The sequence below is a fragment of the Muntiacus reevesi genome, chromosome 20 (genome assembly GCF_963930625.1).
Source record: "Muntiacus reevesi chromosome 20, mMunRee1.1, whole genome shotgun sequence".
In the NCBI taxonomy this organism is placed as follows: domain Eukaryota; kingdom Metazoa; phylum Chordata; class Mammalia; order Artiodactyla; family Cervidae; genus Muntiacus; species Muntiacus reevesi.
Window position 1 is genome coordinate 30,564,721 of NC_089268.1, and position 25,070 is coordinate 30,589,790.

Genomic DNA, 25,070 nt, shown 5'->3' on the forward strand with positions numbered 1-25,070 from the left:
GAGCTGGGTCTGAAATTAGTCTGAAGGAAGCTCCATCCTCCCCCAGGGACTTGCAAGCTGGTAATGGCTGCCTCTACCCTGCTCACAGGCAGGGCCAGTGAACTGAGATGTCTCAGCTCCCATCCGATGTGTTCACTCTCATTGCCAATAGACATCTCCTCCTCAGTGGGGAATAGCACTGGAGTAAGAAGGCCTGGTGCAGGAACCCAATGTAGGCTCTTGCACATGCTGGGGTGGTTCTGGCAAGTCAGCCAGAGCCCAGAAAGCTTTCAACATGCAGTCTCTGCTCTAGATTGGGAGTAAGCATGATAGTGTCTGCACTCTTCAAGAGCAGAGTCTCTGTTTCTTACTCCAGTAAGCTCCACTGGTTTTCAAACCAGCTGAGGGGTCTCCTCTTCCTGGTGTCAGACCCCAGGGTTGAGGTGCCTAATATGGGCCTTAGCACCTTGCTCCCCAGAGAGGGTACCCAAGCCTGTGATATCCCCCTCTTCTTTCGTGTCTCCTCCTAGGGATGTGAGTCCCAACCAAACTGCTTCTCTCTTCCTACCCAATTGCATATGAATCTTTCATTATAGCCTTGGTTATAGTAGAGCTGTTCTGCTGTCCCCAGGTCAATTTGAGCAAGAGTCCCTGCATATGTCATTATAGTTTTGATGTGTTTCTGAGAAAGGTGAGCCCCGTGCCCTCCCACTCCACCATCTTGATCTCCTGAAGGTATTTTTTAAGTATCACTTGATTCCTCCTCACATGAAAGACCACTTAATGATTTTCTTTTTCTTCTCCCTTGAACTGATTTTTATGCTCCTTTATTTTATGGCCAGAAATAGTTAAATTTTATGTAAGATAGTCTACAAATGAACAAAGTAAGATATTCAAAGAACTCAGATATAAATTCTCTAGAATCACCTATTCAAGCTAGGTTTGTACTAATAGCATATTATTTAAATTTATTGTCCAACAACAAACTATCAGAAAAAGAAATCAAGAAAACATTTCCATTTACAATTGCATCAAAAGAATAAAATGCCTAAAAATAAATTTAACTAAGAAGGTAAAAGACTTACACTGAAAACTATAAAACACTAATGAAAACACTGAAAAAGACACAAACAGATGTAAAGATATTCTGTGCTTATGGATTGGGAGAATATTGTTAAAATGTCCACATTACACAAGGCAATCTGCAAATTCAATGCAATCCCTATAAAAAGCAATGGCAGAGCTAAAAAGAAATAATCCATGATATTGCCACTGGTGATTTTTTGGGGAGTTCTGAATTCAAACATAATGACAAGAGAAGCAAAAATAAACAAATGAGAGTACATCAAATTAAAAATCTTCTGCACAGCAAAGAAAACCATGAACAACATAAAAAGGCAACCTACAGAATGGGAGAATATATTTTCTAATTATATATTTAATAAGGGATTAATACCCAAAATAAACAAAGAATTCATACAATTAGATTGCAAAATGGGCAGAAGTTCTAAATAGACCTTTTTCTAAAGAAGACATAGATGGTATACAGGCACATGAATAAATGTTCAACATCACTAACAATTAAGGAAATGCCTATCACAACTACAATGAGATATCACCTCACACCTATCAGAACGGCTATTATCAAATGGATTAAAAATAACAAGTATTGGTAAGGAGGTGGAAAAAAGAGAACCCTAGTACACTATTCATGGGAATAAAAACTGGTGTGGCCATTATTGAAAATAGTGTGAAGTTTCCTCAAAAAATTAAAGATATAGTTGTCTTATGATTCAGCAATTCCACTTCTTAGTATTTATCTGGAGAAAATGAAAACACTATTCAAAAAGATATGCACCTGTATGTTAACTGCACCATTATTTACAATAGCCAGGATATGGAAATTGCCTAAGTTAACCACTAATGGATGAATGGATAAAGAGGATGTGTCACATATATACAACGGAGTAGCAAAAAATGAAATCTTGCCACTTGAGAAAACATGGATGGAACTTGAGAACATTATGGTAAATGAAATACGTTAGACAAAGACATATGCCATATGATTTTATTTACATGTGGAATCAAGAAACAAATGAAAAAACAAAACAAAAAAAATGTAGTGTGCCACTATTATACCATGGTGACTATAGTTAATAATATTGCATTACAAATCTGTAAGTAAGTTGCTATGAAAGTAAATCTTAAAAATTCTGGGGTAAATATGTAACACTGTATGTGACAAAGGGGCTTCTCAGCTGTCACTAGTGGTAAAGAACCCACCTGCCAATGCAAGAGATGTAAGAGATGCGGGTTCGATCCCTGGGTCAGGACAATCCCCTGGAAGAGAGCATGGCAATCCACTCCAGTAGTTTTGCCTGAAGAAACCCACGGACAGAGGGGCCTGGGAAGCTACAGTCCATAGGATTGCAAAGAGTCAGACACGACTGAAGTGACTTAGCATGCACGCATAGTGACAAATGGTAATTAGACTTACTGTGATCATTTTGCAACATATACAAACATCAAATCAGTATGTTGTGCAACTGAAAATACTGTATTGTTGCTGTCAAATGTGCTTCAATTAAAAATCACGACAATAAAATTTTAAAAATAAAATAACATAAAAGTAGTTTTCAGTGTGTCAAGAAATGAGTTTATTTTAAAACAAATCTATCCGGATGGGGAATACATGTATCGGGATGGGGAATACATGTAAATCTGTGGCTGATTCATGTCAATGTATGACAAAAACCACTACAATATTGTAAAGTAATTAGCCTCCAACTAATAAAAAATAAATGGGGGAAAAAAAAAAAAACAAATCTAGTAGTAGAAGACTCTTGCTACCAACCCCAATTCAGTAGATAACTAATTATACATAAGACGCATTTCCATGGAGAACTCAGTCCCCAAGGAACTTTGTCTGCTAACTCATCTGGGATAAGCATAAATGAGCTGTTTGTAAAGAATGCCCAAGTGTCTTAGGAATATAATACAAAAAGCATACCTGCAAAGCATTCTTGATATTAGCTACTACTGTCTTCCTATTCTGGACTTTTTTCCTTTTTGGCAGCATTGTGTCACATGAAAAACTCACACTTCTGAAGGTAATGCTTAGACATTCTATAGTTTAGACACACTTATGCTTAGACACACTATAGTTTCTCTGTCCTTCTCTGAAAGTTTGAAAATTCATGTGTGCCTCCATAATTCCTTTTTATTAAATTATATTTATCAAAATAAGGTGAGTAAAAAGACACTTGTTTTAAAGACTACCCATTCTTAGAGAAGGTTGGAATGTGTTTACTTCAAAGTAACTAATATATGTAGGAAAAGCAGAGAGCATTTCATTTCCAGGAGCCTTCTCTAAAACTTCCGAAGTATCTAGTTTGATACCTATAGAAAGCAACTAGATTTATCTTTGTAATCAATCTCAGTCTTTGACTTAAACCAACCTTGCTGCTGCGCCTAAATCAATTCAGTCGTGTCCGACTCTGTGCAACCCCATAGACGGCAGCCCACCAGTCTCCTCTGTCCCTGGGATTCTCCAGGCAAGAACACTGGAGTGGGCTGCCATGTACTTTTCCAATGCATGAAAGTGAAAAGTGAAAGTGAAGTTGCTCAGTCGTGTCCGACTCTTTATGACCCCAAGGACTGCAGCCTACCAGGCTCCTCCATCCATGGGATTTTCTAGGCAAGAGTACTGGAGAGGGGTGCCATTGCCTTCTCCATAAACTAACCTTAAAATCATGTAAATTTTAATAAATACCAATCTGACAGATAAATACTTGAGTGAAGTGTGTAGCTTTCATTCCATCATGTGCATATTTTTTTAATATGTAGTCAGAACTTGATAGATTGACATGTCTACATGTTTCATCCAGATGCTTTGATATCAGATAAAAACTTTTCTTTCTTCTGCAATCTTTCCCTAAATATAAACTTAAAAATCACTACAAATACAAAGAAAATAATGTGGGATACAAATGATGCACAAGTAAGACACACCAGAATGAAAATGTTAGTGGAGATATAAAGGAGAAATCAAAAGGAATAAGTTGGTACTCTGGTAAGGTGACTTTTAACACTGGTTTAAATAGTGGAAGCTAAATAGATTCCTATTTATCTCCAAGGGAAAATAGTGATGAAAAATCACTGAAAGTATATCAAAAAGTAGGATAAAAATCCTTGGAATACAAGAACTAAAAATAACGAAATATCATGAGAATGATATGGAAAAATTAGTTACCTAAGAAAGAATTATACAGTGTAAATATACATGAAAAGAGAATCACATTATTTAGGACAACTTTTGTAGTATCTCCTGGAAAATATATGGAGAAATGAAGGAGGCTCTGGGGTGATCACCATTAACAAACAAAACTGCACTTGCTAAGGTGAATAATATATATAAAATTCCAAATAATACAAATTTAATACAATTGCTGAGATTATACTTGGCTGAACACTGTCATTAGAGTTAGAAAAAATTATGGAAGAATTCATGGAGGATCAAGACTAAAATTACTCTTTAAAAAGATTGAAAAATGAACCATGGTTAAAAAATACAAGAAGGTAAGTATAACAATGTTAACCAAATAGACAATAGATGTCATATAGTGGAATTATTTAATAATGTGGGCAGATTGCCTCTTTTAATATTTATTTTAACAGCTAAATTAATTCATACCATGCTTTTATTCCATATACATCTACAAAAAGAACTTTCACCATAAAGAGAACTTAGGTCAAGATATATTCCTACATTTGAAATGCTCTTTTAACACCTTAAATAGTGTCAGGGTTGAACAAGTTGTAGGAAACATACTCACTTAGAAAATATCTCTACATGTGCTTTCCTTGGAATCGTGAAACTCTAAATTTACAGTCTCATTATCTCACTATCTCATTTAAGGAATTAATTGCTTTTTGATATTTAGAACTTCAATAAGAATGACTGGTTAACAACATCTTAAAATATGAGTACTAAAACTTCCTTTGCCATAGGGTTTGGGGCTAGGTACTAAAGATTTAATGGGTGTAAAGTGCTTACTGTAGTGTTTGGTGCATAGAGCTCTTTCAGGATGAGTTGGAATTATTATTTTATTACTGTATTATACATATCCGATCTAGAGTTAGTGTGTAAACAAAGGGCCATATTCACATCTTAGCCCTGAGTAGCTTTGTGTGACAGATAGCTCACAAGATGGCTTTGAGGATTCGATGAAATAAAGTATGTGAAAACTATGCTTTGCAAGTATAATTCTGTTTCCATTGAGTCAATTATTAATTGGCAGAGTAACTCAGAATTTTGTCACTGGTATACACTACTTTAATTTCCTATCTGATTATTTTTTGTCTTATAGAAGATAATAGATTTCCTGAAACACAGTTTAACACCAAACAGGGAAAAAAGGATAAACAAAAATTCACTTTACTTTTTAAATTTTCTCAAAAACTGCTTTACTCAACTAGTTGATTTTATTGTCACACATGCCTCATAGCTTAAAAAAAAAAGAGAGAGAGAGGGAGAAGTTCCTTGGTTGTCTAGTGGTTATAGCACTTAGGATAAGGCATTTTTATTGCTGTGGTCCAGGTTCAATTCCTGGTGGGGGAACTGAGATGAGATCTCCCAAGTTGCACAGCACAGCCAAAATCTTTAAGAAATGGAGGGCATTATGTCATGAGTATATGAAGTACTTTATGCCTATGAATAATGTCATATGCCTGTGAATAATGCCTCCAATCCTGAATTGGAATTTCCTCCTGACATCAGTTCCCTGGCCTTAAAGGTTGTTTGTAGTTATATGCAATTATGTGAATCATTGATAATCATCCAAACTCTTATATAAAAACAGGATAAGTTCACTCACTGAAGAAAAATTTGTACAAGATACATAATTAAAATTTAACATGAAAAATCAAATGCCCAGTTTGAACTAAGTAGCTATGCAAGAAAATTTACATTCAAAAACAAATTTTTGAGTATGGAAAAACATACTACATAGCAAAATTCTCTCATTATATACTTCAGGAAATTGACGTGCTTAAATTTCTTGCTCAATTCTAAATTACTAACATGGATTTGAATAAAATAAGGATTTTTAGTTCCCATGAAGTGAAGTGAAAGTCACTCAGTCATATCCAACTCTTTGCAACCCCATGGACTGTACAGTCCATGGAATTCTCCAGGCCAGGATACTGGAGTGGGTAGACTTTCCCTTCTCCAGGGGATCGTCCCAGCCCAGGGATCGAACCCAGGTCTCTCACTTTGCAGGTGAATTCTTTACTAGCTGAGCCACAAGGGAAGCAAGTCTTAGTTCCCATAGGAAAGATATAATTATTCAACTATAATAATATATCTGAATCTGAATAAACTTTTTTTTCTAGCTTTTTATTTTATATTAGAATATAGATGATTTACAAGGTTGTGTTAGTTTCTACTCTACAGCCAGGTGATTCAGTTATACATATTCACATATCTATTCTTTTTCAAATGCTGTTTTTATTTAGGTTGTTACATAATATTGAGCAGAGTTCCCTGTGCTATAACAGTAGGTCCTTGTTGATTATCCATTTTAAATATAGCTGTATGTACATGTCAATTCCAAATTCCCTAACTATCCCTTCAATAAACTCTTCCCTCCCTGATAACCATAAATTCTGAGCAAGGCTATCCTGATAAGGCTTCCTAGGTTGTCTCCAGTCTGGTCTTCTCCTATAACTACATCAATGCTTTTAACCTTCTCAATATTTCAGTAATGTCTTGCAGCAGTGTTTCTGATAATGACACCTCTGGCTCCTGGGCTCCATGCCACATCTACTCTATCAGACACCTGGAGATAGGAATCATGTTAACAGTCTCTTCAGCTAAAATTTTCACAAGCAAAGTATGAAAACCATTACTTTGGAGTATCAGAACAACAGTCACTTATTTAATCCTCACCATAGCCCAAAGACATAGTTACTCCCATATTTATTAAACAGAGTAGGAAATTGACCTTCAGCAAGGTTATTTGTTTAAGGTAGTTGCCTTTATTTTGTAGTCATGAAAAGTAATTAAGTCACCTGGTGTCACATTAATTTAATTATCTCCCTTCCCAAGTTACTGTATCCAATCTCCTATGCCTAGATACCTAATTGTGCATCCTGCATAACTGTGTTTTGTCATTTCTCAAAATATTTCTACCTTCCCTGCCACTTCCCTGCTATAGGTAAAACAAATTGAAGATAATGGAACTAATTAACAAAAGCCATCCTGAAGAGTTTATTCTACTAGGCTTTGCTGACCGTCCTTGGCTAGAGCTTCCTCTATTCATTATTCTGCTTATAACATACCCCATGGCCATGATGGGAAACATAGCCATCATTCTGGTGTCCAAGTTAGACCCCCATCTTCACAGCCCCATGTATTTCTTCCTCACCAACCTCTCCTTTTTGGACATGTGCTACACCACAAGCATTGTCCCTCAGATGCTCTTTAACCTGGGAACTTCTAAGAAGACTATCAGCTATATGGGGTGTGCAGTTCAGCTTTATTTCTTCCACATAATGGGGGGCACAGAATGTCTGCTTTTGGCTGTTATGTCTTTTGATCGCTACGTGGCCATCTGCAAGCCTCTACACTACACCCTCATCATGAATCAGTGCATCTGTATCTTATTAGTGGCCACCGTGTGGCTGAGTGGAATGACCTATGCTGTCTCAGAGGCCACCATCACATTACAGTTACCACTCTGTGGTCACAATACCCTGGACCACTTGGTATGTGAGATTCCTGTTCTGATAAAGACTGCCTGTGGTGAAAAGGGTGCTAATGAGCTCACACTCTCTGTGGTATGCATTTTTTTCTTAGCTGTGCCATTGTGCTTAATTCTTTCTTATTTCCTATGCTTGCATTGGACATGCTGTATTTAAGATTAAATCTTTGGAGGGGAGGAAAAAAGCCTTTGGGACATGTTCCTCCCATCTCATAGTAGTTTTCTTATTTTATGGCCCAGCCATTAGCATGTACCTTCAGCCCCCCTCCTCCATCTCAAGGGACCAGCCCAAGTTCATGGCTCTCTTCTATGGAGTGGTGACTCCTACACTCAACCCTTTCATCTACACTCTGAGGAATAAGGATGTAAAGGGGGCACTGGGCAACCTCATGAGGAGTGTATTCACTTGCAAGTAAGAGTTAGCAGACATCAAATGAAATTATATAACCATTGAGGTAGGTTTTATAGAGGTTTCTTTAATAACTCACTCTAGCCTCATATTTTCACAGATCATGTTAGATGTTCTTTTTGCAAAATATGTCATGTTCCTCATATTCCTGCTGCTGCTGCTATGTCGCTTCAGTCGCGTCTGACTCTGTGCGACCCCATAGACAGCAGCCCACCAGGCTCCTCTGTCCCTGGGATTCTCCAGGCAAGAACACTGGAGTGGGTTGCCATTTCCTTCTCCAATGCATGAAAGTGAAAAGTGAAAGTGAAGTTGCTCAGTTATGTCCAACTCTTAGCAACCCCATGGACAGTAGCCTACCAGGCTCCTCCATCCATGGGATTTTCCAGGCAAGAGTACTGGAGTGGGATGTCATTGCCTTCTCCCTTCATATTCCTAGACAATGGTAATTCTTGGCTAATACCCACCAGCAAGGGCATTCTGTGGAAATGTATTAGAAAATCATTCTATTTTGGTTGATACATACTGAAATAGTAGTTGTAAACATTAAACAAATGTACTATGAATTACAATAAAAACTAATTATTTCAAGTTAATCATAAAATTCCATGACAAGCATTCATCAGTGGACTTCCTATGACCATGGCACCTAAGAAATATTTCATCACTCTCTGCAAGACTGGGCACATCTAAGAGGTCAGCATGATGCCACTGTGCATTCAGTGTGAGGCTCTCTACACCTTAGACCAACTATGAGTATCACAAGTTTATCAACTTCCATTTATCTAGAAAGAAAGTGAAGTCACTCAATCATGTCCAACTGTTTGCAACCCCATGGACCAGACTCCTCTGTTCGTGGGATTTTCCAGGCAAGAGTACTGGAGTGGGTTGCCATTTCCTTCTCCAGGGGTTCTTTCCAACCCAGGGATTGAACCCAGGTCTCCCACACTGCAGGCATATGTTTTACCATCTGAGCCACCAGGGAATCCTGCTACTAATTCTTTAACAACACATTGTTACTCTAACAAACACCTTGCAATGCTTTGTATTTTTAGCCAAAGAATGTATGGTTAAATGCTAAAATAAATAAAATATATGGACAAAATGTGTGGATTTCTTAATGTTCTTCATATATATCAAAAACATGAGCCTTCTGAATCAGTGAGAGAACAAGAAAGTGATATTAATAATGAACTACAACATGGAAAAATTTTCATGCATAATGGGAATAGCCAGGAATGTTTTTTGAAACTGTGCAAGAATCAGAATGAAAAAGAAAAAATTTGTATTTCTAGACTGGAAAGCAACTTGATTAACAATGTGAGTATAGTTTTGGTGCTTAGAATCTGTATCAGTAAAAGTTGAAACTGTTAAAATTAGTTCTAGAATTCATAAGCAACTTCAAACTCTGTCATAAAACCTCACATTTTTATTTTATTAATTTTGAGTTTTTTTATATAAATTTATTTATTTTAACTTGAGGCTAATTACTTTACAATATTGTAATGGATCTGCCATGGGAGTACATGTGTTCCCCATCCTGAACCCCCCTCCCACCTCCCTCCCCGTCCCATCCTTCTGGGTCATCCCAGTGCACCAGCCCTGAGTGCCCTGTCTCATGCATCAAACCTGGACTGGAGATTCATCTCACATATGAATATATACATGTTTCAATGCCATTCTCCCAAATCATCCCACCCTCGCCCTCTCCCACAGAGTTCAAAAGACTGTTCAATACATCTGTGTCTCTTTTGCTGTCTCACATATAGGGTTATCATTACCATCTTTCTAGATTCTATATATATGTGTTAGCATACTGTATTGGTGTTTTTCTTTCTGACTTACTTCACTCTGTATAATAGGCTCCAGTTTCATCCACCTCATTAGAACTGATTCAACTGTATTCTTTTTAATGGCTGAGTAATATTCCAATGTGTATATGTGCCATGGCTTTCTTATTATTTGTCTGTCCATGGACATCTAGGTTGGATCCACGTCCTGGCTATTATAAACAGTGATGCGAAGAACATTGGGGTACACGTGTCTCTTTCACTTCTGGTTTCCTTGATGTGTATGTCCCAGCAGTAGGATTGCTGGGTCATATGGCAGTTCTATTTCCAGATTTTAAAGAAATCTCCACACTGTTCTCCATAGTGGCTGTACTAGTTTGCATTCTCACCAACAGTGTAAGAGAGTTCCCTTTTCTCCACACCCTCTCCAGAATTTATTGTTTGTAGACTTTTGGATAGCAGCCATTCTGAGTGGCGTGAGACGGTACCTCATTGTGGTTTTGATTTGCATTTCTCTGATAGTGAGTGATATTGAGCATCTTTTCATGTGTTTGTTAGCCATTTGTATGTTTTCTTTGGAGAAATGTCTGTTTAGTTTCTTGGTCCATTTTTTGATTGGTTCGTTTATTGAGCTGCAGGAGTTGCTTGTGTATTTTTGAGATTAATTCTTTATCAGTTGCTTTGTTTGTTATCATTTTCTGCCATTCTGAAGGCTGCCTTTTCACCTTACTTATAGTTTCCTTTGTTGTGCAAAAGCTTTTAAGTTTAATTAGGTCCCATTTGTTTATTTTTGCTTTTACTTCCAATACTCTGGGAGGTGGGTCATAGAGGATCCTGCGGTGATTTATGTCGGAGAGTGTTTCCTTATGTTTTCCTCTAGGAATTTTATAGTTTCTGGTCTTACGTTTAGACCCTTAATCCATTTTTTTTGTGTATGGTGTTAGAAAGTGTTCTAGTTTCATTCTTTTACAAGTGGCTAACCAGTTTTCCCAGCACCGCTTGTTAAAGAAATTCTCTTTTCTCCATTGTATATTCTTGCCCCCTTTGTCAAAGATAAGGTATCCATAGGTGTGTGGACTTATCTCTGGGCTTTCTATTTTGTTCCATTGATCTACATTTCTGTCTTTGTGCCAGTACCATACTGTCTTGATGACTGTGGCTTTGTAGTATAGCCTGTAGTCAGGCAGGTTGCTTCCTCTAGTTCCATTCTTCTTCCTCAAGATTGCTTTGGCAACTCAAGTTTTTGTATTTCCATACAAATTGTGAAATTATTTGTTCTAGTTCTGTGAAAAACTTCACATTTTTAAAGCAACTTAAAGGATTTTACATTTATTTGGTGTTTAACTAATATGGTGAGAAATCAACATAAGGTTGTATAGTGAAAAATTAATAGGTAAGAATAACAAGAGAGAATTGGACTTTTCTGGCATGTCTTCTGGTCTAGCAAATCAAGATTTAAGCAAATTATTGGATGATGAATCATATGCTTTCCTGAACAAGGTTTTACTTGAGTCCTCCAAGCATCTCTGGCAGGTATGGGGTTTTGATTCTAAATGCAATTTCACCCCTCCTACCATTGTCCTGGGGCTTCTCCTTTGCCCCTGGACATGGGGTATCTTTTTTTGGTAGGATCCAACATTCTTCTGTCAGTGGTTGTTCAGCAATGAGTTGCAATTTTGGAGTTCTTGCAGAAGATGAGCACTTATCCTTCTACTCCACCATCTCGGTAACTCAGTATTCTTGCCTTGAGAACCCCATGAACAGTATGAAAGGTAAAACGATATGATATTGAAAGATAAATTCCCCAGGTCAGTTGGTGCCCAATATGCTACTGCAGAAGAGTGGAGAAATAGCTCCAGAAAGAATGAAGAGATGGAGGCAAAGCAAAAAAAAAAAAAAAAAAAAAAAAACTCCCAATTGTGAATGTGACGGGTGATGGAAGTAAAGTCTGATGCTATAGTGAATAATATTGCATAGGAACCTGGAATGTTAGGTCTATGAATCAAGTAAATTGGAAGTGGTTAACAGAAGATGGCAAGAGTAAAAATTGACATTTTAGGAATCAGTGAACTAAAATGAACCGGGATGGGTGAATTTAATCCAGATGACCATTATATCTACTACTGTGGGCAAGAATCCCTTAGAAGAAATGAAGTGGCCATCATAGACCACAGAAGAATCAAAAGTGCAGTACTTGGGTGCAATCTCAAAAATGACAGAATAATATTTGTTCATTTCCAAGGCAAACTATTCAATGTCACAGTAATCCAAGTCTGTGCCCAACCACCAACCTAAAGAAGCTGAAGTTGAACAGATCTATGAAGACCTACAAGACCTTCTAGAACTAACAGAAAAAAAAAAAAAGAAAAAAAAAAAGTACTTTTCATCATATGGGACTAAAATGCAAAAATAGGAAGTCAAGAGATACCCAGAGTAACAGTAACAGAGTAGTGGCCTTGGAGTATAAAATGAAACAGGACAAAGTCTAAGAGAGTTTTGCCAAGAGAATACACTGGTCATAGCAAACACCCTCTTCCAACAACACAAGAAACTACTCTACACATGGACATCACCAGATGGTCAATATTGAAATCAGATTGATTATATTCATTGCAGCCAAAGATGGAGAAGTTCTATACAGTCAGCAAAAACAAGACCAGGAGCTGACTGTGGCTCAGACCGTGAACTCTTTATTGCAAAATTCAGACTTAAATTGAAGAAAGTAGGGAAAACCACTAGACCATTCGGGTATGACCTAAATTAAATCCATTACGATAATGCAGTAAAAGGAACAAATAGATTGAAGGGATTAGATCTGATAGACAGAGTGCCTGAAAAACTATGGATGGAGGTTTGTGACATTGTATAGGAGGAGTGATCAAAATCAATCCCAAGAAAGAGAAATGCAAAAAGGCAAAATGGTTGTCTGAGGAGGCCTTAAAAATAGCTGAGAAAAGAAGTTAAAGAAAAAGGAGAAAATGAAAATAGACCCATCTGAATGCAGAGTTTCAAAGAATAGCAAGGAGAGATAAGAAAGCCTTTCTCAGTTATCAGTACAAAGAAATAGGGGAAAACAATAGAATGGGAAAGACTAGCAATCTCTTCAAGAAAATTTGAGATACCAAGGGAATATTTCATGCAAAGCTGGGCACAATAAAGGAGAGAAACTGTATGGACTTAATAGAAGCAGAAGATATTAAGATGAGGTAGCAAGAATACACAGAAGAACTATACCAAAAATATGTTTATGACCCAGATAACCACAATAGTGTGATCACTCACCTAGAGCCAGACATCCTGGAATACAAAATCAAGTTGGTCTTAGGAAGCGCCCTACAAACAAAGCTAGTAGAGGTGATGGAATTCCAGCTGAGTGATTTCAAATCATAAAAGATGATGCTGTGGAAGTGCTTCACTCAACATGCCAACAAATTTGGAAAACTCAGCAGTGGCCACAGGACTGGAAAAGGTCAGTTTTCATTCCAATCCCAAAGAAAGGTAATGTCAAAAAATGTTCAAACTACTGCACAATTGCACTCATCTCATATGCTAGCAAAGTAATGCTCAAAATTCTCCAAGCCAGGCTTCAACAGTATGTGAACCAAAAACTTCCAGATGTTCAAGCTGGATTTAGAAAAGGCAAAGGAAACTACTGCACAATTGCACTCATCTCATATGCTAGCAAAGTAATGCTCAAAATTCTCCAAGCCAGGCTTCAACAGTATGTGAACCAAAAACTTCCAGATGTTCAAGCTGGATTTAGAAAAGGCAAAGGAAACTACTGCACAATTGCACTCATCTCACATGCTAGTAAAGTAATGCTCAAAATTCTCCAAGCCAGGCTTCAACAGTAAGTGAACCAAGAAATTCCAGATGTTCAAGCTAGATTTAGAATAGGCAGAGGAACCAGAGATCAAATTGCCAACATTCATTGGATCATAGAAAAAGCAAGAGAGTTCCAGAAAAACATCTACTTCTGCTTTATTCACTACACCAAAGCCTTTCACTGTGTGGATCACAACAAACTGTGGAAAATTCTAAAAGAGATGGGAATACCAGACCACCTTACCTGCCTCCTGAGAAATCTGTATGCAGATCAAGAAGCAAGTTTGAACCAGACATAGAACAATAGACTGGTTACAAATTGGGAAAGGAGTACATCAAGCCTGCATATTGTCACCCTGCTTATTTAACTTATATGCAGAGTACATCATGAGAAATGCCAGGCTGGATAAAGCACTAACCGGAATCAAGATTGCCAGGAGAGATATCAATAACCTCAGATATGCAGATGACAACAGCCTTATGGCAGAAAGTGAAGAGAAATTAAGGAGCCTTTTGATGAAAGTGAAAGAGAAGAGTGAAAAATCTGGCTTAGAACTCAACATTTCAACATTCAAAAAACTAAAATTATGGCATTCAGTCCCACAACTTCATGGAAAATAGATGGGAAAACAAGGGAAATAGTGAGAGACTATTTTGGGGGGGCTCCAAAATCACTGCAGATGGTGACTAGAGCCATGAAATTAAAAGAAGCTTGCTCCTTGGAAGAAAAGCTATGACAAATCTAGACAGCATATTAAAAAGCAGGTACATTACTTTGCCAACAAAGGTCTGTCTAGTCAAAGCTATGGTTTTTCCAGTAGTCATGTATAGATGTGAGACTTGGACCATAAAGAAGACTGAACACTGAAGAATTGATGCTTTTTTTACTGTGGTTTTGAAGACTCTTGAGAGTACCTTGAACTGCAAGATCAAACCAGTCAATTCTAAAGGAAATCAGTCCTGAGTATTCATTTGAAGGACTGATGTTGAAGCTGAAGCTCCAATACTTTGGTCATGTGACATGAAGAACTGACTCCTTAGAAAAGACAGTGATGCTGAGAAAGATTGAAGGCAGGAGGAGAAGGGGACGACAGAGGATGAGATGGTTGAATGGCATCACCAACTCAATGGACATGAGTTTGAGCAAGCTTGGGAGTTGGTGATGGACAGGGAAGCCTGGCGTGCTATAGTTCATGGGGTCAAAAAGAGTCAGACACGACTGAGCAACTGAACTGAACTGAACTTCCTGGACAAGAATCAGCTCCAACCCAGATCCATTTTTTAAAATAGAAATGACCATTCATGCTTTGTCCAGTTTTTGAGACAAATTGACTTTGGTATATTTAGAAAAATTTGGTATATTTGGAAAAATTTCTAGAACAATTTCAATATTTGATTGGGGGATGATTTGCCATAAAATAATTTTAAATTTGACACACACAGAGATATACACACACAAAGCAAGGAAAATAAAACTGTGATGTTACATAATATCTCTGATCATTTTTATTAGTTAAGACAACCTTAGTTTGGAGGGAAAGACCCAACAAGATTTGTTACAAGCTTAGCTAAAGAAATTGTTTAGTGCTGTTCAGATTACTTCTTTATCTTTTAGGCCTGTAAAGACAGCTCATTTCAGAATTGTGTCTTCCACACAGAAAGCAGTAGTGACAAAATACACCCTCAAGGATAGGCTTTTGCCCTCTTAAATTTTAAAGTGCACAAACTCATGACCAGTGCATTTCTCAAAAATCAAATGAACAAAAAAAGCAAGAAGCACAGGAAGTCTTTTGGAGGTGACAGATTATGTTTGTGATGACAGTATCATATACATAGCCATGTGTTCAAATTTATCAAAATGCATACACTAATTTATTCAACTTTTTGTATATTCCTATTTGTAAAGGCATACGAATCTGAATAGAGGGAGAAAACTAATTAAATTCCCAAATAAGAGGAAGAATTAAAGATTTTATATTCCACATGTAAGTGAGATCATATGGTATTTGTCTTTCACTTTCTAATTCATTTCACGTAACATAATATGCTCTAGATCTATTCATGTTGAAGTAAATGGCAACATATTGTTACTTTTTATTGCTGAATAATATTCCATTGTATATATGTGGCATGTCTTTATTCCTCTATTGATAGACACTTATATTGCTTCCATATCTTGGCTATTAGTAACACCACAATGAACGTTGGTGTGCATATATCTTTTCAAATTAGTGTTTTTGTTTTCCTTAGGTAAATCCCCAGAAGAGAAATTACTGAATCATATGACATTTTTTTTTTTTTTGCATTTTTTGAGGAATCTCCACATCCTGTTTTCCATAGTGGCTGTACCAATTTACAATCCCTCCAACAGTAGATAAATCTTCCCTTTTCTGCACAAGAATAATAGAACTTTAAAAATCACCATTCCATGGAGCAAAATAGCAATAACTGTTCCTTGGAAGAACTAATAAAGAATCTTGATAATAAGGCTAGTGAGTGATGGCTGCAGGCTCTCAGAGGGTGCTGTAAATCTAGGTTTCCTACCCACCTGAGTGCCAGCCGCCTCAAGTAGTCAGAAATAGCTCAGTGGTCCCCGAAGCCTCGCTTGGCTGGAGGAAGCTCGTTGGCTCCGAGATTCTAAGTGGCTCCTGTGAACCCAGGCTCCCAGTCAAACAGCACCAACCAATGCCCATGGCATCAAGTTCCTGACCAGTTCCCACGGCCATGGCATCTCCTAAGTATCAGGCTCCCAATGAGCCAGGACAACCCAGACTTCTGGCATATTCCTGCACTGGCCAACTCCCACAGTCCAGGATATCTTAACTGGTCTTAGACATCCATTCAATGACCACAAGCCAGTGTCTAGAGGGCACTTGTTCACTCCTGATGCTGGAGGGCCCCAGTGCCAGATTGACTGCTATTCCAGGCTTTTGATGCACCCCAGCACCAGGTCACCAAAATACTCCAATAGCAGTTTATCATGGATGCCACAAGAATGCCCATATAGATGCTCTGCACAAGTAGACTAGTGAAGGGCTTTGCCTGGCAAAGCCAGTCTATAAGGACTAGAAGAGGCACCTACATTCTTAAATGCACAGATACCAAGCCAAGACCACAAATATCATGACTAATCAAGGAAGCATGAAACCACCAAAGGGTAGTAATAAAATCCAATGCTTAATCTAAAGAAATGTGGATCTATGAACTGTCTAACAAAGAATTCAAATAATCCCTTTTAAAAAAGCATGGCTCAGGAAACTCAAACAGGGGCTCTGTAACAACCTAGAGTGGTGAGATAGAGAGGGAGATGGGAGGGAGTTTCAAAAAGGAGGGGATATATGTATACCTACGGCTGATTCATGTTGAGGTTTGACAGAAAACAGCAAAATTCTGTAAGGTAATTATTCTTCAATAAAAAATAAACTAATTAAAAAAATTTGGTGAGGTACAAGAAAACAGAGGGACACAGCTACATAAAATTAGGAAAATATTATAAATTCAAATTTCAGTTCAACAAAGAAATTAAAATATAAAAAAGAAATCCTATAACAATGACTACCTTGAAGAATTCAGTAAGCAACTTCAAAAACAGACTGAACCAAATAGATGGGAGAATTAGTGAATTATAAGACATCTTATTTGAAATTCTACAAGGGCAAAAAGAAAAATAATTAAGAAGAGAGAAAAAGCAGGGGCTTCCCTCGTGGTCTAGTGGTTGAGAATCTGCCTGCCAATGCAGGAGTCACGGGTTGGACCCCTGGTCCAGGAAGCTCCCACATGCCATGAATAAACTAAGTCCATGCACCAGGACTACTAAGCCCCCGTGCAGCAAATCTGAAGCCCACACGCCTGGAGCCTGTGCTCTGCAACAAGAGAAGGCACTACAATTAGGCGCCTGTGCACCACAAGGAAAAGTCGCCCTCGTTCACAACTAGAGAAAGCCCACACACAGCAAGGAAAAATCCAGCACTTTCAAAAATAATAATAATAGGACATCTTTAAAAAGAGAGAGAAAGCATATGTGAATTATGGAATACCATTAAGAGAAACGATGCATTATCGGAGTCCCAGAAAGTGGTAGGAAGGAGATGGGAGGGAGAAAGCAGCAGAAAGCTTACTTAACAATGGTAGATTTCCAACCAACATCAGAACACTTAAATATACTAAGCAAACATAAGGGAATCAAAAAAGGTGAAATAGACAGTGATATACTAAGGGTAGGAAATTTTAATACCCCACTTTCGAGAATGGATCTATCATCCAAAAAGAAAAAGGACATAGGACTTGAATTATACCTTAGACTAAATGGACCTACCAAAGATATAGAACATTCCATCCAACAGCAGCAGTGAACACTTTCTTTTTAAGTGGACACAGACTATTCGCCAGCATACAACATATGTTAAGTCATGAAACAAGCCTCAGCAAATGAAAGAAGACTGAATTCATACCAAGTACCTTTTTTGATCAGAAAGGCATGAAAGTAGATATCAATAACAGGATGACAATTGGAAATTTCACAAGCAAGTGGAAACTAAACAAAACACTTCTGAACAACCACTGATCAAAAAAAAAAATCAAATGGGAAATCAAAAACTATCTTAAGAGAAATGAAAATGGAAATACAACATATCAAAACTTGTAGAATGCAGTTTGCATCCTAATACTAACAGGTAAATTTACAAGGATAAAAAGAAAGTAAAATTTACAAACAAGCAACCTACCTTTACCTCAAGTAACTAGAAAAAGAAACATACTAAGCCCCAAATAGAAAGATGAAAGATGCATGAGACAGGGTGCTCAGGGTTGGTGCTCTGGGATGACCCAGAGGAATGGGATGGGGAGGGAGGTGGGAAGGGGGTTCAGGATGGGGAACACATGTACACCCATAGCTGATTCATGTCAATGTATGGCAAAACCACTTCAATATTGTAAAGTAATTAGCCTCCAATTAAAATAAATAAACTTTTTTAAAACAGAAAGATGAAAGAAAATAACAAAGATCAGAGTAGAAATAAATGATAGTGACACCAGAAAAGCAATAGAAGAGACCAACAAAACTCAGAGTTGGTTTTTTTGAAAAGATAAAACTGACAAAACTTTAGCAAGATTAGCACAGAAAAACAGAGAGAGCAGCTCTACTCACAAAACTCAAGTCATGGAAACAATCTAAGAATCCATTAAAAGATGAAAGGATAAACAATATTTTATATACGGTGAAATATCCTTCAACCTTGAGAAAGAAGGAAATCTTGCCTTTTGCAAAAATATAGATGGACCTTGAGAGCATTATGCTAAGTAAAATAAGTCAAAAGGAACTGTATGCTCTCAATTTTATGTAAAATTTTTTAAAAAGGTAAACTCAGAGAAATAGTAAAACAATGCTTGCTAGAGGCTGGGATTGGGAGAAACAAAAAATGTTGATCAACGAATACAACCTATAAACATTAAAATAATACTTTCTGGGTATTTAATTTACACATGGTAACTGTAATTAACAATATCACATTATATATTTGAAATTTGCCAAAAGAGTAGATCTTAAATGGCCTCACTACAAAAAACATATGGTGAGAGAATAGATAAGTTAAACTGACTATTTTCTGGTAAATATCTGCAATATATACATGTATAAGTCATCACAATATATACCTTGAGCTAATACATGTTGTATGTCAATGATACTTCAATAAAGCAGGAGGAAAAATTAAAATATAAATAAAAAAATCATGGGCCCTGTGGGATCTTACTGTAAAAATGGAATATTCTAATTCTGCATAAATACTAGGCAAATATACATTGAAAGATATTGTATAAAATAAATGACCTATATTCTTTAGAAATATTTAGTTAATTAAAGGCAAAGAAAAACAAAAAATGGTTCTGGATTAAGGGATACTAAAGACATAACACATAAATCTAATTTGTTATACTGGATTATATCTTTAGGAAAGACTCTCAGGTACAGTTAGAGATGGGCATACATTATACTTTATAATATTTCAGAAAAATATTTAACTGCATATTAATATACTATTATAGACAGAACAAGAAAGCACCAAAGGCAAATATTGTGAAATCTAGTGAAAGCTTATGGCAAATTCATATTATTTTTCTTTTCTGTAAGTTATATTGTCTTGTTCAGTCACTCAGTTGTGTTCAACTCTTTGTGACCCCATGGACTGCAGCAAGCCAAGCTTCCCTGTCCTTCACCATCTCGCAGAATTTGCTCAAACTCATGTCCATTGAGTCAATGATTCATCCAGTCATCTCATCCTCTGTCACACCCTTCTCCTCCTGCCCTCAATCTTTCCCAGCATCAGGGTCCTTTCCAATGAATTGACTCTTCGCATCAGGTGACCAATGTTTTGGAGCTTCAGCTTCAGCATCAGTCCTTCCAATGAATAGTCAGGGTTGATTTCCTTTAAGATTGGGTAGTTAAAGAACATTACAGTATACTAACACATATATACGGAATTTAGAAAGATGGTAACAATGGCCCTATATGCAGGGCAGAAGAAGAGACGCAGAAGTACAGAACAGACTTTTGAACTCTGTGGGAGAAGGGGAGGGTGGGATGTTTCGAAAGAACAGCATGTATATTATCTGTGGTGAAACAGACCACCAGCCCAGGTGGGAGGCATGAGTCAAGTGCTCGGGCCTGTTGGGCTGGGAAGATCCAGAGGAATCGGGTGGAGAGGGAGGTGGGATGGGAGACCGGGATGGGGAATTCGTGTAACTCTATGGCTGATTCACATCAATGTATGACAAAACCCACTGAAAAATAAAAAAAAAATAAAAAATAAAAAAGATTGGGTAGTTGGACCTTCTTGCTGTCCCAGGGACTCCCAAGAGTCTTCTGCAGCACCACAATTGGAAAGAATCAATTCTTCAGCATTCAGCCTTCTTTACAGATGTGAGAGTTGGACCATAAAGTTTTATTGTTGATGAATTATAATTGGAATATGGTGAATTTGTACTTGAAACTTTATTATGCTTAAAATCAATTGATGTTGTCATAGCATATGATAATCAGTGACCTTTCAGCATCACGTTCATAAAAAGAGATATAGTATGTGACACTGAGGCCAAAAAAAGAGTAGAGAATGAGAAAATCTGGACTGGAAGCCAGAGCTAGTTTCTGTAACTATCTGATGCATATTTGTGCCAATAATCCTACCCTGCTGAGATATATTAAGAGAAATAATTGAGCATGCATTTGGGGAATATGCTGCACAGGAACAAGTGGACAAAGATTGGGAGATACGGTCCCAATGGGGAGGAAAAATTTACTGAGATAAAGAAGAAGTAGGTCCTTCAGTGCATTTCACTTCCATTCTTAGCTGAGAAAAGGCTGATTTCATTGGTAGTTCTTTAATAAAATTGCCTGTGACCTAAATGCACATGTGCTGTGTAAATGTCAATTTATCAAATATTGGTTTGAGGGTGGGGGTTAACAATGACAGGGGTCTCAGACATCCTAGTTGTTCCTGACCATAACAAGGGAACTCAAATAAAAATCTATTTTTATTACTTGATTTGTCACATACAAGTTGTTTAAGCTTAAGTAAGTCACATATCTTCTTCGCTTCTGTTTTCTCATGTACAAAGTGAGAAAGAACATTCCTATATCTTGCCTGCATAAGGTTCATGTAAGTAGTTTGAAAATTACAGAGCAATAAAATCAATAGTATCTGTGGTAATCTTTGAGAAAATTTTTTGAAACTAATCTTTATTTTGGATTACAAATTAAATAAAATAATAGTGTGGCTAGGATTCAAAAGCTTAAATGCTAAAATTATGCATTCCAAGAAAAATATTCTACACATACAAAAGGATAAATCACACAGAAAAGGAAAAGAAGAAATGAGAAATTTCAATTTTTTTTAAGTTACATAGTCAGAGACTTGGGTATTACATTAGGGATCCCAAACAGTAAGATTTTCACAAGATGGTTCAAAGAACTAAACTATATCTTTCAAGTGTTTTAAAGATTTTTTGCTCTGTAATGGTTCACTCTGTGTGGCCCCAATTATTTACTAAAACTTCTTTTATAGATATGATTATTGATTTTTCATTTCTTGGAAAAGACCTTAAGGACAAATGTATATACCCCGTATCATTGTTTATGCCTTGTTGGAGATAATGAATCACAGACACACAAAGGGGAAGACATAGACATCAGAATCAGTGTAGCTGCAAGCCACACAGGAAACTGAGGGGAAGGTTTCAGATGTGCTTTTCATTTCAATAATTCAGGAAAAAGCATTTGAATGAATCATATCTAAACTTTGTCTTGTGCTTTTGCTTAGTCGCTCAGTCATGTCTGATTCTTTGCAATCATTTGGCCTGTAGCCCACCAGGCTTTTCTGACCGTGGGATTTTTCAAGCAAGAATACTGGTGTGGGTTGCCATTTCTTCTCCAAGCGTTCTTCTCAACTCAGGGATTGAACCCGTGTTAAAGTAAAACTGACATTTAAGTTATCATACAAAACTCAGGTGTTGCCAAGGTTTTACTTTATTCCTTATTCCATTTGGGTTCAATATGGGTGCAGTTTAAAGTGTTATATACCTAGGACACTTATTTTATATGGAGGTGGCATCAATAATATAGAGAAAAAAACTATTATTTAAATAAAATTGCATCTCTTTATTTGAAAAATATATGTTGATTTTTATAGTGAACTTTTTTTCCTTTTTTCTCCACTTATTTTTATTAGTTAGAGGCTAATTACTTTACAATATTGTAGTGGTTTTTGCCATATATTGACATGAATCAGCCATGGATTTACATGTATTCCCCATCCGGATCGCCCCTCCCACCTCCCTCTCCACCTGATCCCTCTGGGTCTTCCCAGTGCACCAGCCCCAAGCACTTGTCTCATGCATCCAACCTGGGCTGGTGATCTGTTTCACCCTTGATAATATACATGTTTCCACAAATATTCAAATCATATCAAACTTAAAAGTAAAAAATTAACATATCATACAGCTTTTATCATAACATTTTCAAATATGTTTTCAAGTAATTCTTTCAAATACCCATCAGATTCATCAACACACTTTTCAGAGCCTAGTATTTGGTCACCTCAGATATTCTTTATTGCTTCTTAGGTTATGCAGGTGTGCTATGCCCTTACTTTACCTAACAATACCTAGCCTTTGATGACCATGACTTTATAGTTAGATAGCACAGCTTTACAACTTATTTCTACCTCCTTTACACTTCTCACTGACTTGAAGAAAAAGATAAATATGAGATGCTTACTTCTGCTGCATTACTGAGGGCACTTCTTGCTACAACTCAAAAAAGGTTTTTTCTGACTAATTATAATGTTATATTAAACACTACAGACTAAACTTTTTCTCAGTATTAACTAGCATTCAAAAAAGGATAACAATGTTGGAAAAAATATTTAAAGTGTTTAAAAATGTCTTTCATTAGACCAAAGATAGAAGACAAATTTTACGACAAATTCTGCCTAAAAAGCAAGAAATTAAATGACATATTCTACGTTTTTTAATTAAGGATAGCATTTTTCCATAGAATTATAACTGAGTTTATTAATTTTTACAATAAATTCTATGCTTCATTTTCAATTGAGAAAATGATACTTTATTTTATTAGGTTTGTACACTAAAAAAAATTAATATTGACATTTGATCCATATTTTACATGGCTGTTATTGCCACTGAGGAGTGATTACTATTTAGGCAGACTGTGTTTAATCATATCTGCAACCACAAACTCTGTGTCCTTGTGAGAGTACACATTCAAAAAGTGCTAACTGAGTGAATGAAAGAGTGATGAGTGGATAGGTTGAAGAACCATTGGTGAAGAGATGCTCCATTTCATCATTGATGTCACAAGTATGCCAGATCATACTCTCCCCACCAATCTCTTTACTGCCCCTCTTACATCTCTGTTTCTGAGGGTGTAGATTAGAGGGTTGAGGCTAGGTGTGACAACAGTATAAAAGAGGGCAATAAATTTGCCTTGATCTTGAGAATTTCCTGATGGTGGCTGGAGGTATATGCACATGGCTGGAATGAAAAAAAGGGATACAACCATAAGATGGGCTCCACATGTCCCAAAGACTTTCTGGAGTCCAGTTGTTGACTGCATCCTCAGCACTGCCTGGGCAATGGCCCCATAGGAGCTGAGAATGAGGATGAGAGGTATGAGAACAAAAATGGAGCTCGTGACCATGAGGGTCAGCTCATTAGCATGGGTATCAATGCATGACAGTCGAAGCAGTGCTGGAACTTCACAGAAAAAATGGTCCACTTGGCGATGTCCACACAGGGGTACCAAAAATGTAAAGAAGGAATGAAGTGCTGAGTTGGTAAAGCCACTTACCCAACAAATCACAGCCAACAGATGGCAGAAACGAGGGTGCATGAGGACAGTGTAATGCAAGGGTCTACACACAGCTGCATAACGGTCATAGGACATCACCATCAGTAGCACACATTCTGTAGATCCCAGTGCGAGGACAAAATAAAGTTGAATCATACAACCATTGTAAGAGATAGTTTTCTCTGGGCCCCAGAGGTTGACCAGCAGTTGAGGGATAGAACTGGTGGTATAACAGAGATCCAGAAAAGAGAGATTTGAGAGGAAGAAATACATGGGAGTGTGGAGATGGGAATCCAGGTATGACAAGATAATGATGAACAGGTTGCCTATCAATGTCATCAAGTAGAACATCAAGATAACCACAAAAAGAAGTAACTCAAGCTGAGGCCAATCAGAAAAACCCAATAGAACAAACTGGGCTTCAGAGGTTGCATTCTTTTTTCCATCATCATTCATATCTTGTTACCTGAGGAAAGAATTACATACAGCCTAAAAGTGTAGGGAAAGTCTCCAAGAATCACAGAGACACAAGAAATTTAAAAAACCAGTTTCAAGGGCATACCACTGCTCAGTTGTAAGACAATATGGGCATTAAGAGAAACTATGGTACCAACGAATTGAAAGAAATAAGAATCCACAAGCTAATAGTGATCAACTTAAAAAAGAATAAATGTATAGTGGAGAACAAAAGTCTGTTCCTATCAGCTGGATACTAAATAGCAAATATAGGAGGAATGGTGGCGTTAGAAAAACTTAAATATATGCTAAAAACTAGTGAATGAAGAAATGTTGAGCCATTTACATTGTTTAAAATATCTCCTCCCAAGTTACTTGTTAATTATAAAATGTAAAGTAATAGACTTTATAACAGAAAAACCTAGTAGACCACTGTAACAAAATAATCAGTGTTAACATCACTAATGTTACAAACCAAAATCATGTGACTA

At 37.0% G+C, this 25,070-nt stretch overlaps 1 protein-coding gene, 1 long non-coding RNA gene and 1 pseudogene across 2 annotated transcripts in view; 1 reads left to right on the forward strand and 2 right to left on the reverse strand.

Moving 5' to 3' along the window:
• LOC136151537 (uncharacterized) overlaps positions 1–25,070 on the reverse strand; it is a 172,944-nt gene that overhangs the window by 75,261 nt on the left and 72,613 nt on the right. The gene's annotated exons all lie outside the window — the stretch shown is intronic.
• On the forward strand, positions 7,216–8,158 carry LOC136151735 (olfactory receptor 2B11-like; annotated as a pseudogene).
• LOC136151544 (olfactory receptor 2J3-like) lies at positions 23,644–24,579 on the reverse strand. The gene has a single exon (XM_065912766.1). The coding sequence runs from the start codon at positions 24,577–24,579 to the stop codon at positions 23,644–23,646; it is 936 nt and encodes a 311-aa protein (XP_065768838.1).